The 15703-nt window shown below is 43.2% G+C and overlaps 1 protein-coding gene across 2 annotated transcripts in view; it reads right to left on the minus strand.

Annotated features, from left to right (window-relative positions):
- The window catches only part of CCDC83 (coiled-coil domain containing 83), a 33373-nt gene extending 18202 nt beyond the window's left edge, over positions 1-15171 (minus strand). For both annotated transcript variants that reach the window (XM_032779023.2, XM_032779024.2), the window contains exons 1-2: positions 15076-15171; positions 9846-9968 (exon numbers count right to left, since the gene is read on the minus strand). In XM_032779023.2, the coding sequence (XP_032634914.1) occupies positions 9846-9931 (86 nt within the window). In that variant the 5' untranslated portion in view covers positions 9932-9968; positions 15076-15171. The remainder of the gene's footprint in view (positions 1-9845; positions 9969-15075) is intronic.
- Positions 15172-15703: the final 532 nt, after the last annotated feature.

Consider the following 15703-nt stretch of genomic DNA (forward strand, 5'->3'; position numbering starts at 1 on the left):
TGCAAGAAGAGATTTAGGATGAGATTCTCTGCATGGAAACTGATAGGCCCTTAACTCTGTCTGCAGTTGCAATGAACTGCGTGGAGGATCTAAAGGATAGTACCCTAGGTAGAAAACTAAAGCCCTTCTCACATGCAATGAATGAAGTTTTTCCTCATCCCTGAGCACATGGGGTTTTGGAAGAATGTCAGCAGATAGATTGCCTGGTTAACATGAAAATTAGAGACTACTTTCGGGGAAATTTTGGATGAGGGGAGAGATGGGCTCTGAAACTAAAGCTCTCAACTTGTCCAACCTTCTGGCAGAGGTAACTGCCACAAGAAATGCTATCTTTATAGAGATGTGAAGGAGAAAGCAAGTTGCAAGGAACTCAAAGGCTGGTCCCATCAACTTTGCTAGGCCTAAGTTCAAATCCCAAGGAGGATCTTGTATGTGTGGGTACAATCTGACTAACCTTGTTAGGAACTGGGTGACCATGGAGTTAGTGGATAGTAGATCTCTTTTCTTTGAAACATGGAAGGCTGAAATAGCACTCTTATAGATGCACTCTTATAGAGCTAATATCCAAAGTCTTTTTTAAATCTAGAAGATAATCCAGTACAAGGTTCGGGAGTACTCACTCTGGGGATACACCCTTCTGAGGAGATCAAATGGAGAAGCACTTCCACTTAGCCAGGTAAGTGTTCCTAGTTCAGGGTTTTCTGCTATTCAGAAGCACTTTCTGAAGGTCCTTCAAGAAGGACCTTTCAAATGGTATCAGCTATGAAGCATCCACGTCGTCAGATGGAGAGCTCAGAAGCTTGGCTGGAGCAGGTGCCCATGATTCTGGGAAATTAAGTCTTGATCAAATGAGAGAGACAGCAGAGGCTCAACTGACAAGGTTAGAAAGGTCGAGTACCAGTGTTGACGAAGCCCTGCCAGGGCATGAAGTAAAAGAACTGAAGAGAAGGTGTACAGGAGGAAATTCTTCCAAGATAGAAGAAAAGCAGCTGTCAGTAAGCCTGGACTGATCCCGTTCCATGAACAGAATTGAGAGCATTTTCTGTTGGTTCTTGTTGCAAACAGGTCCACTTGAGGAGTTCCCCTAGAGCTGGAAGATGGACCTGGATATAGCGATCAGTCAAGGCAATCGGCAAAGGACTTGCTCAGCACATCTGCTAACATGTTCTGTTTTCCTGAAACGGAAGCAGCCCCGAGATGAACTGAGTTGGTTGTACAAAAAACCCAGAGACAAACTGCCTCCTGGCACAGTTGAGTCGAACACGCCCCTCCCTGCCTGTTTATGTAAAACATGGTTGTTGAATTGTCTCTTAGAATGAATAACTTCTTTCCTACTATGTGGAGGAGGAAGACCAAGCAGTCTAGACGTACCACTCTTAACTCCCTGGCATTTGTGAGAGTCTTTACATCTTGAGATGACCAGAGACCCTGAGTCTCTAGGGACCTGATGTGAGCTCCCTAACCCAGGGATGATACAGCTGTGACTACAGTGAGGCTTATCAGTGGGAGGGGAAAAAGGAACACATATGCAAACTTTCAGAGGGTCCATCCAGCAATTTAGAGATGACAAAATGAATGCTCGGACTCCCAGGTGAACTCTACTGTCTGTACCAGTTTCAGGATTGATTTGTTCCAATTTACTAGGAGCCCCAGTATGTTGTATGTAGACAGAATAGTAGTTATGCTGAACAGGACTTGAGTTTCAGATCAATCTCTGATCAATGAGTTGTCCACGTATGGAACATATGGACACTTAATTTTTGTAGATGCACTGCCACCACCATTACGCACTTCATGAACATCTGAGGAGCAGCTGACAAACCAAATGGAACTATTGTGAGCTGATAATGGCAACTATTCACCAGGAGTCTGAGAAACTTCCAGTGGTTGTGGCATATTGTGACATGAAAGTAAACATCCTTTAAGTCAAGAGCAGCATACCAGTCCCCCTGTTCCAGGGAAGTAGTAATCTAGAATTAGTAATTCAGGGAAGTAGTAATCTAGAACTTCCTCTACGGCCCCTGCCTGAAGAAAAGACTGGACCTCCCACTGAAGGACAAGCTCATGAGAATGGTCTCTAAAGTGGGGTGCAAGTGGGGTAGAAATGAACTGGAGGGCATATCCCAGTTCCATCATGCTTAAGATACACCAGCCCGATGTGGATCCAAGCACTTAGGAAGGGGACAAATGACTGGTAAACAGAAGATGAGAAACTGATGCAATTATGATAACTGGAACATTCCTCTAGACCCACCCATCAAAATACCTCTTTGGAAAAGTCAGCTGAACAGGATGATCCCAATGCTGAAGAGGAACGTGGCTGAGGGCACCTCTTATAACCCCTTCCTTTTTTTCTTGGTGGATCTTGGGAACAGGGAACAAAATCTTGGTGCCTGTACAGCTGCTGCAAACAAAACTGTTTTCTTTTCATCGCTGATTCCAAGGTATTTGAGTGTAGCCCTGGAATCTTTAAGGCTATGAAGCCTATCCTCTGTTTTCTCTGAAAACAGCAAGGGACCTTCAGAAGGGAGGTCTTGGATAGTCTGTTGGACCTCCAGATGACTGCAAGCATGAATACCTTCTCATAGGAATAGCTAGTGCCAGGGTTCGAGCATCTGAGTCTGCACTATCCAAATGGTCCAGGAGAGTAGTTCTGGAAACCAGCTTCCCTCATCAGCCATTATTGCAAACTCCTGTCTACAGTCCTCTGTTAACTTGTTTTTAAATTTTATAATGTTCTCCCTGAGGGTCAAGTCATAGCAATTCAGGAGTGCCTGTTGGTTTACAATCCTGAGTCACAGACCTTCTGAGGAATAAAGTTTCTGACCAAACAAATACAGTCTCTGAGTCTTTGCCTTTTGGTGTGGAAGCTTGTTGTGCTGTTTTTTCCTTGGCAGCTGCCACCACAAGAGAAACTGGAGGGGTGGGAGGATGAGACTGAAAATATTCATAGGCTTTAGAGGAGACAAAACATGTCCTCTCAGCTCATTTTGCTTTGGGGTGCAAGGAGGAGAGTGTCTACCAAAGAACCCTGACTGGCTCCATGGTGGCTTCATTAATTGGTAAAGCCACCCTGGCCAGGATAGTTGACACCAAAATGTCCACCAACTTGTGAGAGCTTTCACGCACCTCTTCTGCCTGAATGTGAAGTACAGAGGCCACTCTTTTTAAAAGATCTTGATGAGCCCTGTGGTCCTTTGGCAGTGGTGAGTCATTTGACTGCTCAATAGCCTCATCTGGTGATGAGGACAAGGAAGCAATAGGCATCTGAGGTGGTGATTGGTCTATGACTTGCGGTAGAGAAGCTGCCCAAGTGATTCCTGGCTGCTTGGTACCAGTCTCAGTACCACTACCTGGAGAATGGTGCACTCAGTGCCGATAACTTCAGTGCATTCTCCATGATAATGAGTGAGATGGCTGAGGGGAGGTCCTAGTTGGAGGGGGGACCCCCCATGATGTCCAATACAGCCATGGTATGGGCCTGGAACCAATCTTTGCCTGGACAACTGACTTTTAGAAGGAGGCCAATGCTGAGGTCGCTGCACAGCCTATGGTCCCAAAGTCTCTTATGGGGGTATTTTCTCCACCCTGGATGACATACAAATGACCTCACCTCTGAGTCCGAAGAAGAAAAGTCAGATACTTCTGGCAACTTAGGGGCAGATCCAGATGGCACTGTGAGAGGCAGTCTGAGCCTGGGAATGGTGGTGCCAGGAAAATTACTGGAGGCTTTCCGCTCAACAGCATGGGCCTTTGCAGAAGTTTGGGTAGCGGTACTACAGAATCTCGATGTGGTGATGTATGAGCCGAAGACATCAGTATCAGCTGCAAACCTTCTACCTGCCAGTGATACCAGTACTGAGAGGTTAAGTAGGTTCCTTGCAGCTGCATATGCCTCTGGCATGGTTGGGAGTGGCACCATCTGATGGCTCCGCAAAAGTCTTCAGGGGCTGGCCTCAGCAGACCTGGCAGAGGCTCAGGAGGTGGCGATCCCCTCCTGGGAAATGACAAGTGTTTCTGGAACAGCCACTTCCCTGAATGCTCTGTAGAGTCTCTGCCTCTGTCTGACTTCAGTACCGACATAGTCAAGAGAGGTACCAAACCTGAAGAAGGCCTAAGTCTTTTCTTCGGTACTGGCAATGGGAATGAGGAACCACAGACATCTCTTGTTGAGTGCTCCACAGTGAAGCTGATGTAATTGTGGTGCTTTTCCTGTGTGACAATTCTGGTGGGGGGCAAAACGCTGCCTCCACAAGCAAGCATTAGAGTCTCGTTCGTCTATATTTTTGGATCAGGGCTTAAATCCTTTGCAGATGTGACATCTGTCACTAATGTGGGATTCTCCTAGATATTTCAAGCAGGGTGGGAGTGGGTTGCTGACTGGCATGGGTTTAATGCAGGTCTGGCAGAACTTAAACCCCAGCAAACGAGGCATCGTTCCAGTACCAATCCCAGTACCAAATGATATAAAGGGGTCAAAAAAGACTTAGAACGCAAACTGAGCACTAAAACACATAGTAGTAGTTTACCACAGACAGGATCTATACAGAAAGAAATGAGGGAAGCACTTGACTTAACAAGTCTGGAATTGCTCCAACAACCACCATTGGTGGTAAGAAGGAACTGAGGGGGTTTAGGGGTAGCCTCACCCTCTTATACCAGTATGCAGGGGTGCATGGTGACAGAGGGCACTCAATACACTCCAGTGGATGCTGCTGAGGGAAAAAAACTCCAACAACTTTTCACGGGGTGCACACACGCCTACAGTGGAATAAGCATGTGCAATCACTGAAAGAAGAACTTCCCAAACCTTGATGAGCAGCTTCCATGAGTTTCCCTGTGGCACTGGCCTAAGAAACTGCATTTCCTATTTTACAATTTTATTTCTACAGGAAAGAAAGAGGAGGGATGAGGAGTATAAATAAACCATACTGACTACAGGGCTAACAGCAAAGCACCTTGGTATGCTGATGTATAACATTCTGTTGTATTGATTGTACTGATATAGGGACAGGCATAGTAGTTCAGTTATCTAGTTTATCATGCAAACACTGAGCCACATTTTCAAGGACTGTTTCCATAGCTGGGGCCAGATTTTCAAAAATGTTTTACATCCAGCAGCTCTCACTGTGATATTTATGGCTAGATTTTCAAGAGGGCTCCACACGCAACATTCTGAACTCTGAAAATCTGGCCACTTGCTTTGGTGCCTAAATGGGAGCTGAACTCTTCTGAAAATCTGGCCCAGTGAGCCTAATGCAGTATTTCTTGCTCATTCACACTTCTGTTAGCTTCCAGGAGAGCACTGCGTAAATAAGAAATGCAGGCTCAGACCTGAAAAGTAATTTATTCTGAATTGGCTGATAAGCCTAGCCCAGTGAACCAGCTCACAACATTCATACCTCTTGCTGGATGACTTTTTGTTTTGTTTTGTTTTTTGTTTTGATTATCCGCTGAACTCTTAAAGGCAACTTTTTCCAGTAGTCCACTTAGGCTACGTCTACAGTAAGAGTGCTTTACAAGTATATAGGAATACTAATATATTATACCCATAAAACACTACCGGTGTAAACATAGGTTACATGAGCAAAGCTGTGCTCTTATCAGTATAGCTTATTCCACACACCCCATGCACACGCCCCTATGTGAAACAAGCCATAGCAGTAAAAGTGCAGTTTTGCCAGTATATGCTGTGTTCATACTACTGGCTTTTTTCAGCACATCTGTGTTGGTCAGGGATCTCACCTCTTCATATTTCTGACCAATATAGCTACACCAGCAGAAATCTGTAGTGTAGACATAGCCAGTTCTCTCAAGCTCTGAAATCTCCTAACATTAGATATATTAGGTTACTAGTTATGTCAATTTCCAAAACCATATTTAATCTATGTCATACCACTTTCCAGAACTGTCTTACCCTGAGGCCCAATAAAGGCATGTGTAACCAATTACAATTAGATCCTCTACTGTTCCACAAAGTATCATTCTCTCTTTTTTTCCCTTCTCATTCCTACTAGTGTGTATTGAGTCCAAAGGAGATTTTTTTTTCCTTAATAAATTCGATCTGGATTTAGTCATGTAAGTTACAAGTTATCAGTGTTGCATTCTCTGCTGTCAATTTGCCACTCTGAGTATCTGCTCCAAGGCATTCTTCAGATCCTCTTTTAAAAGATTTTAAGAGGAAAGTATATATTGAAGACATAGAGGAGTCTTTGGCTACAGTAAAAATGTACTACAGATCAAAGAGATTATGGTTTGGCAGCATGCTATGCCCATTGTTTACTAATTCACTATTTAAATTACATTCATTTTATCAAAATTCTTCTGGTCTATTTTGCTATTCTGAACATTGATGCTGATCTTAATTTCCATCATAATGGGTGAGGAAGCTTCAATGGGACCTCAAGACTGGCCAATCAGATGGTATTAACGTCTCTGTTTTTGTTTTTTGAGTATCAAAAATATGTAGATGTATAATAAATTTTCAGGGGGTTTTGTTAATATAAGTAACTTTCTTACCCTGAAAGAGCTGTCTATTAAAATGTCAGATTCAAAGAGCTAGTGAACATGCTTGATTAACAATCTCTTTGGTACTGTTTTTCTGGAATAATGTATATTGCATGCAATATTTTATAATATGTAGAGAGCAGTATTAAACCACACTAAAATCCAGTACCAAAATGGTCTGGTAACTTACCTGTGGCACATCACTAGGCCCCACTAGTTCACAAGTGAGTTGATACTATCATTGAATTAGGAAACTCTATTAATGATGCAAAGAATAGCAAAAAATCTATGAACAGCAAAAGTAGGAAATGTCAACCCAAAGGAGAAAAAGCAGATGTGGAAGTTTTTTTAGAACTTGACAAATTAATCCTCAAGATACACCTGAGATCCTGGGAATAGGGCAGCTGACAGAGTTAAGACAGGGTCCTAGTCTTGAGAGAGGTAGGTTCATTCGTATCATTATGCTCATTTTTACACATAAAAAAACTGAGGCAGATGTTAAGGGTCTGATTTACAAGGGTATCGAGGAAAAAAATAAGATGTGCATATCTGCCACCATGGTATTAGGAGATTAAAAAATAAATTAGTGCAATTCCCATGTCAGTAGAAGACTCTCCTGACAAATGAGTCATCTATTTGGATGTTGGAACTGCCAAAACTATGAACTGACAAGAAAGCTATTGTTTTTCTCATCCTAATAACATATTTTGGCTGTTTTTTAGTAGGATGATATATTGATTTGTTGATTTATTGGGCCATACTCAGCTGAATCTGGTCTGTAACTCTATGGGAGCTCCCAGTGTGCTCCTTGCAAAATGCTAAATAAAGTGCATAGAGTTCTACAGAAACCTTACACAAAGTCCTGCAAACTCTGGCAAAATACACGAGATCTGTAGGCATCTGCTATTCTGCTGTCTGGCCTTGTGATGTTATGGGTGTAATATATTTCATTGAAAGGTGACAGGGCCAGAAAGTGTTAATTAACTCACAGACTGACCTGACCCATGGCTGAACTTTAGAAACTGGTTAGAAAGATATGTAAATGAATACAGCTTTGAAATGCAGGCCTGTATTGTTAGAGGCAGAAGGGTAGATGTTTGCTCAGGTCTTTTAATATAAGCCAACAAGTCTTGCCTATTGCTATAGCTTTGATTCAAAGATCAAAAAAGGAGCAGTAATATTTAGGAAAATACTTGAGTGAAACAGTATTATTGTCTATATGTCTCTTTGAAGGTTGTGGTAACCTGTATCTGAACTGTTTAATGGATAAATTACCCTATGCTAATTGCCATAATGTTTAGGAGAAGGAAAGTTAAGCCTATTGTTTTCTCAGGCCAAAAGGCTACAGGAAATTTACAAAAACCCTGGGACACGATCCTTCTTCATCTCAGACCTTTTTTGAGCCACCCTGGAGCCACCCTGAATATGGACATTGGACTATAACCTATGGACTAATTCTAAAGGGACTTTTGGCAACTACAAGCTCATCTCTGCTATGTATCTGAACCTCAAGAATTGAATTCAAGTCTGTATGTATATTGATCTTTTAACCAACACTCTCTCTCTTTTCTTTTATAAAAATTTTTAGTTTAGTTAAGAAGAATTGACTGTAGCATGTGTTTTGGGTAAGATCTAAGTTATAATTGGTCCTGGGTATGTGGCTGATCCTTTGGGGTTGGAAGAACCTTTCTTTTATATGATAAGATTTTCAGTAATCGTCATCATATCTGACGTGTGTCTGGATGGAGACCTAAGGCTGGGTACTTTAAGGGAACTGCATTATTCGGACTTCTGAGTAACCAGTGAGATACTATAGAAGCTGTTTTGTGCTGGCTTGGTAAATCTAAGTATTGGAATATCCATCAGTTTTGGGGGTTTGTTTGCCCCGTTCTGTTTGCAGTTCACCCTGATTGAGTGGCCTCAGCTGGCTCCCGCAGGCATCATCATCACAAGCCTTGTGTTCCTTTTCCAGACATTGAACTAGTACTTGTTATTCTTCAAATGTTGATGTGAACTGTTGAATGTTTGCCCGCTGCTAGGGGTTTTTCCTTTCAAATTAAATCTGATAAAAGGCACAGAGCTAAATATTAACTTGTTCTCCTGTCATTCATCTTCCAAAAAATCAGACAACTAGTAAGTCAGGTTATTTAATAACATATTGGTATATTCTCCTCTTTCCTCCCTTCTTCTCTTTTGCTTTAACATTTTTCATTTTAGGGCTTTCCCGCCATCATTTTCAAAGTCAACAGAGTGCTGCCAAACATGCAGCTTTTCCCCATGCAAGTAGCTTACAATGAAGGAACTTTCCATGTGGCCAAGTCCACAACTACAATCTTTAACCATGACTGTGTAACTTAGAGGTACAGTCACCATAACTGGCTGGTTGCAACTAACACTGTTTAGTTTGTGTCCACACAGCAGCTTTTTCTGCCATCATGACATCTGTGTTTGTGTGGTCACACCTACCAGACAGGTTACCTGAATCCATACAAGTGCATATTGGAGAAATCCTTTCAGCTATCTTTTATTGCCTCAGCAAAGAACAGAATGCCTTAAGGACATGCAGACAGACACAGGGAGCAAGGCATGTCCCTAGCAAGTAAGATCAGTCACACAAACACGGTTTGGGAGGCCTATTTCCATTGAAAACCTGAATAGTGTGCTGAACTGGTTACAAGAAGGCAACCAAGTGCCAAATATGCCTCTAGCAGGGAAAAAATACTGTTAACTGTTATGCTAATTAACCAAACTGGAAGTGTGGAGCTACAAACTGTCTTCAGAGCCAACCCTGCCAGTGACCGCTTACAGATTCAGTTGGGTCTTGATGGATTCTGTGCTATCAGACGATGTTATCCATAATAACCAAGGATTGTACATTTTGATATGATTTTGTGGGATATCTGATTGCATAGCTATGGAAAGAGGGAGGACTAAACTTAGTTACAGCAGCACAGTTGGGGTGTCCAGCCACACAGCAAAATATGTGCTCCCAACCAGTTACAGGAATTGAACATTTGTAGCAGGGGATTCACATGCTTAAGATTCACCAGTTAGTAACAAATTATTAACAGTGTGATGAATTTCTAACCTGAGGAAAAAAGAAAATGTTTGACCCATTGTTTTCTCCCATATGCACAGGAAGGTGAAATGTTTTCTTCCACATGCACAGGTTTACAATCTGTATATTGTATCACAAAATAATATTAAAAAATCACAATCATCACATTTTTCTGTGTTAAAACAGCAAATATTTTGACTGGCTGAAGTAAGTGCTATTTGCTGTCTGTTTTACATGTATGTTTTATACAAACTTGAGAATCAAAATTTATGGAACATACTGAAATGCCAGCAAAGCTTCTGGGAAAGATGATCTAGCTTCTTTAAACTGCCCAACCTGATTCTCTTTTTTCTTCTTCTTTCCCATGTTTTATGCTGCATGTGTTCTGGAATTTAGAACATATCTAAGAAAAACAAACAAGGGAAATTAGTGATCTGTATAACTTCACATTCTTACCTGGCTGTGGCACCTGCAACAAACAACTCTGAAAAAGTGGATGTTTTATCAGCAAAAGTAGAAAGAGTGAAATAATATTAAATCACAGACTAAAACAAATCACTTTTCCAAAAATCTTTTCAATTTCAGATAGGTTATTTTTTCAAAAACCTAATATTAAAAAGTTACTTGGGGAAGTAAAAATAATAGTTTAGAAAACAAATGTCCTTACCTATATTTACAAATAGCCTGGTCTGAAATAAACTGATGAAAGTCAATAAGGACAAACGCAAAGTGTCCACTTAGGAAGGAACAATCAATTGCACATATACAAGATGGGAATTGACCGCCTAGGAAGGAGTACTGCAGAAAGAGATCTGGGGGGTATAGTGGATCACAAGACAAATATGAGTCAACAGCGCAACTGCAAAAAAACAGTTTTAAAGTACATTACAAGGAGGAGGGTGAAAAATTGTTCTCGTTAGCCTCTGAGGATAGAAACAGACTCAATGGGCTTAAATTGCAGCAAGGGAGGCTTAGCCTGGACATTAGGGAAAACTTCCTGTCAGGGTAGTTAAGCACTGGAACAAATTGCCTAGGGAGGTTGTGGAATCTCCATGATTGGAAGTTTTTAAGAACAGGTTAGACAAACATCTGTCAGGAATGGTCTAGTTATTACGTATCCCTGTCTTAAGTGCAGGGAACTGAGCTAGATGACCTGTCGAGGTCTCTTCCAGTCCTTCACTTCTATGATTCTGTGACTGTGTGATTAAATATCTAATATACTTTTTATTGTTTATGCTTCCCACACACACATACTTTTTACATTTATTTCAACTTGGACAACAAAAATGAGCCCATTTCATCTTATTTTTCTATTCGGTTTCACTGTCAGAATCTCACATTCTAGTCCAATATTTTAGGATTTGAGTTTCAAACACTGCAAAAAAATGTGTGTTGTTTGAAAATGTTGACTGGAAATTTTAAACAATAATTATATCAAAATATTTCTATTGATTTAGGTTTTGAAGAATCCTGCTTTTATAAAGCTTAAATTTAGGACCTCAGTTCAGTCATAGAATCATGAAAAGTAGGGTTCAAAGGAACCTCAAGAGATTATTTAGTCAATCCATATAGAAGAGATTATAAGACTGGGCCCACTGTCCCATTGCTAAATAAGGGCCAAATCTTGCAAATATATACTAGAAGTAGTGCTTTGTAATGAGTAGTTGCATTGACTTCAGCAGGACAAATTATGGCAGTAAGCACTAGACCCAATTGTAAATGATTTCAGGATCAGGCCCTTCATGCTAGTGGGGAGATATATCCACCAATTCAGCAAAATTCATAAGCATGAGAAGGCCCTTAAGCACATGCTTACGTTCTAGTGACATGTACTAAATGATGTCCTGAACTGGAGCCTATGTAGCAACTAGTAATTGCATTCCTTAGGATTGGAATTACTTCATTCTCACAAATCCAATTGGCAGTTGTTTTTTTCCTAGCCATTTTTCTTCTGTTTCCAGTCCATCTTTATCATGCCAGCTCTAGCTCACTTCTTAGTATGCATCTCTCTGCCCCTTCTTTATATTCTCCCAGAACTATGAATGTTTGTTGTAGCTCTGACATGGGTTTTGATTGTCAGAGCTGGGAATAAAACTGCTTACAGAAAGGATATCCATGTCAACAGTAATCCCTACGTGTATTGTCTTGCAATGCCAACCTCTGGAATAAAGTGACAGCGATTCTGTTGACAGGCTGGTAGCATACATATATGAAAAACAAATCACAAGGAAAAGGCATCTATAGAGTTTCTTCTTTATTACATTTCAGCTGTATTTTCATTTTAATATGAAACTGCCCAGCTACTTGAGTTCCAAATGTTAATTAATTAACACACAAAAAACTTAAACAAAGGTTGCTACTAGTCCACAGAACTAATGCCATTACACACAGCAGGCTAGATTCTTTCATTCTGCAGTTGACATAGCTCTCCAGGACCCAAAAGGGTAGAACAGGTGGCTTAAGCATCAGGGCTTCTCTAACTCACACCAGCTCCTTACATACAGTCTTAACTCTGAGTCACACCCAACACTTCCACAATAGGACAGGCTGTTTCCTATTAAAATTAACACACAAAAAAAATGTTGAGAACCAGCACAGCATACCCGACACAAATCCATTAAAACAAGGAAATGAACTTAAGCCACCTAACTCTATAGACACCATCTAGTCCTCCACCCATAGGACCCAAGCTTACAAAGACTACAAAGACCATCTAACACAGACCATGCAACCTCCCAGTCTACATCCCAGCTTTTATAAGATTATTTTTTCCCCAGCATGAGTGGCTATTGTTTGGCATAGTAGTTGGTTGCGTTGGTAGAAGGTAGATTGGTAAAGGGCAAGTGCAGAAGGGCAGTTTAAAGGGAATGATAGAAGGCTGGCAATCCTAGAGAGACAGATTTTGGGTTGGACAAGAAAATAGGAGCTAGGAACCTATCATTTATGCCTTTGAAAAATCTCCTCCTTAATATTTTATTCAAAGGCATCTTTACCACTCCAAGTAAGCTACATATAGGAAATCTACCTGCACTGAAGGACTGAGTCAATTTTGCTCATTTTGATTATGTGGCTCTAAAAGAAGACTGATTGTTTCAAATCTGATGCTTAGAAGAGGCAGCCACCTGTGTCCTCCCTCCCCCTCCTCTTCCCCACAGCTAATTATTTAACAGTGACAGCTAATTCTCATCACAAGAGTCTAGTCCTGGAAACTTCAAACTCCCAGCAGGGACACATGACCTGGCCTGGGATCCTCACAGCCATATGCTATGTAGACCTATCCAAAGGGACCTAGATCAACAATTCCATGTTTGTATCACAGTAGTAAATATTTGCATTATGGAATCACATTGTGATGTGTCTGCTGCAGCATCGCAACATTTGCCATACATGAAGAAACCACCAAGCCCCAAGAACCCATTTGGGTATAAGGCCCTGATCAGCAGACCTGTCCTTAGTATGCCTACAGCCCCCCTGTAATTACTTGTTAAGTTCATTTTTATTGATCAAATTCAATGTTTGCCACAGGCAGGGATTTAAAAAATAAAGAGAGGGGTGGGTGCTGATTTTAAGACTGGAATTTCCCAAGGGGCCTACCTGAGTTAGGTGCTCAAATCCGACTGAAGTTCAATAGGAGGTGGGTGTCTCACTCCTTTAGGCTTCTCTGAAACTTCCAGTTCAAGCACAGGGGTGCATAACACGTTTTGAAATGCAGCAGGATCAGATTAGGTTCTGAGCATCCTCATTTCAGAATACAGAATGAAAGGGGAAAAAAATAACCATTTGCCTTTTTCCTCTGTGCATCTACTGTAGTGATTTTCCTAAGAAATAGAAAATGGTGGATCATTCTCTCCCCCTGCTCCACACTTCCTCCCTGGCTCTTCCATATTTATGGTCTCTGGGTCTTGCTCTAAATGGATTCCATGCATCCATGCTTAGTGCAGAATACTGGGATCAAGAAAGTATTTCAAGCAGCAAGTTTTTGGCAGTGCTTGTTTCTGAAGCTCAAGCCACAGCTAAGCTCGAGTGATTTATCTGTGAAATTCCTTCAGTGAGGTGAACACCATACAAGCCTCCAAGCCGGACCAAGGTGAATAACATACAGTAATAACACATTTAATAGATAATGCAAACCAAAGAAAAATACACAGACGAGAGGGAGCAGGATACATTTCTGGGGGCAGAGAACTGATTACAGATTTAAAGCCAACAAGAAACAATTTACAGAAGGATGATTTATTTAACTTCTTCCAAACTACTGTCATGCCTTGTCTACACTGCCACTTTACAGCGCTGAAACTTTCTCGCTCAGGGGTGTGAAAAAACACACCCTTGAGTGATGCAAGTTTCAGCACTGTAAAGTGGCAGTGTAGACAGTGCATCACCGTTGGGAACTACTCCCATCAGGGAGGTGGGTTTTTTACAGCACTGATGCCACTGTCTCCCAGCGCTGGGGCCACAACTACACAGCCACATTGGTAGTGAAGACATACCCTCAGCCACAGCTCTAACACCACCACCACCTTTAGAATTAGTAACCCTGCTGCTGTAATCTCCCCACTCATCAACAATATTCCACCACAGCCAAACTACTGTAACCATCACAGTCATGACACGCCCCATCACTATGACCATCAGCACGATTACCACCCACATCCAAATTGTTTGTTAACCATCATTGCCACCATACCTATCAACTATTAACCCTACACTTCAAACACTGTCACGCAAAACCTGTTCCCCCAACTACTGTCAGTTACCCACACACTCTCCTATCACGTCACAGGCTCTGCATCTCTCACCTGTCATACACAATGCCCCCACCATAATCCTAAACCTCTACAATCACTGTGGTCTACTGCCTGCAGTCTCAGCCACTATCAACACATACCTGCACCCCCACCCATCCTTATCACCCACCAGCACCCCCACCACTATCATAACACTCACCTGCACTCCCAGCCACACACACCAATCCACATCATCAGCGCTATCACCCATCTGAACCCATCATTGTTGTCACCACAACCCCAGTCACCACCATCTGTCACACACCCGCACCCTCAGCTGCCATCAACACCCACTTGCACTTCAGACACCATTTCTCTCACCCACCCATATCCGAGCCACCATAACTAACACCCACCTGCACCCCCACCATCACTGCTGTCACCCTCCTGCACCCTCAGCCACTATCACCAACACCTCCCGCACCCCCTGCCACTATCACCAACACCTCCCGCACCCCCAGCCACTATCACCAACACCCACCCGCACCCCCAGCCACTATCACCAACACCCACCCGCACCCCCAGTCCACTTCACAACACCCACCGCCCCCAGCCACTTTTTACCAACACCGCACCCGCACCCCACCCACTTATCACGACACCCCCGTCACCCCCAGCCGCTACCACCCAGCGGCTCCCTGACCCTCCGACTCCCGCTCCCGCCCCACAGGTCCCCTCCCCCGCCCCAGTGCCGCGGGCCCCGGCGGGCGGCGGGGCAGTTACCAGGGCCGGGCCGGCTGGGGCGGCCCCACTCCCAGAGCTCCGCGGCCGGCCTCGCTCGGGCGCCTCAGCCCAAACTTCCTCCCGTAGCTCGGGCAACCTCGGCCCCCTCCCCGTCCTGTGCAGCGGCGCCGCGGTCTCAGCGTTCAAACAGCGCCCCCTGGCGGCCCCGTGCGGGAGTTGCAGGTTCCAGCGGAAAGCAGAGGGGACAATCCCTCCCCATTCCAGCAGCCGGGCCCTTGGGGGCTCTGCAGCCCCCCGCCCCCCCACACACGCATACTTTGTATGGAGGACAATGGCATCTGCAGAGCTGTCTGCCTTACAGTGCAGGGAGCATGCATTTCTCCAAATCTCTACCTCAGTACCTGCTCCGGGGCAGGGCCCTCTGTACCCACCAAGCAGGCAGCAGGTAGGGTGACCAGATGGGATGAAGAAAATTTAGGGACACATCTGGGGTGGCCCGCCGGCGGAGCAGAAAAAAAAGAACAGAGTCCTGGAGTCCCACTGGCAGGGGGATGGAAAAAGAAAGAATAAAAACCAGAGTCCCACTGGCAGAAAGATAGAGAGAGGGGGAAAAAATGGAGGAAAAAAACAAAGCAGAGTCCCTCCAGCAGAACAAAACAAAACAGGA

The sequence above is a fragment of the Chelonoidis abingdonii genome, chromosome 1 (genome assembly GCF_003597395.2).
Source record: "Chelonoidis abingdonii isolate Lonesome George chromosome 1, CheloAbing_2.0, whole genome shotgun sequence".
Classification (NCBI taxonomy): domain Eukaryota; kingdom Metazoa; phylum Chordata; order Testudines; family Testudinidae; genus Chelonoidis; species Chelonoidis abingdonii.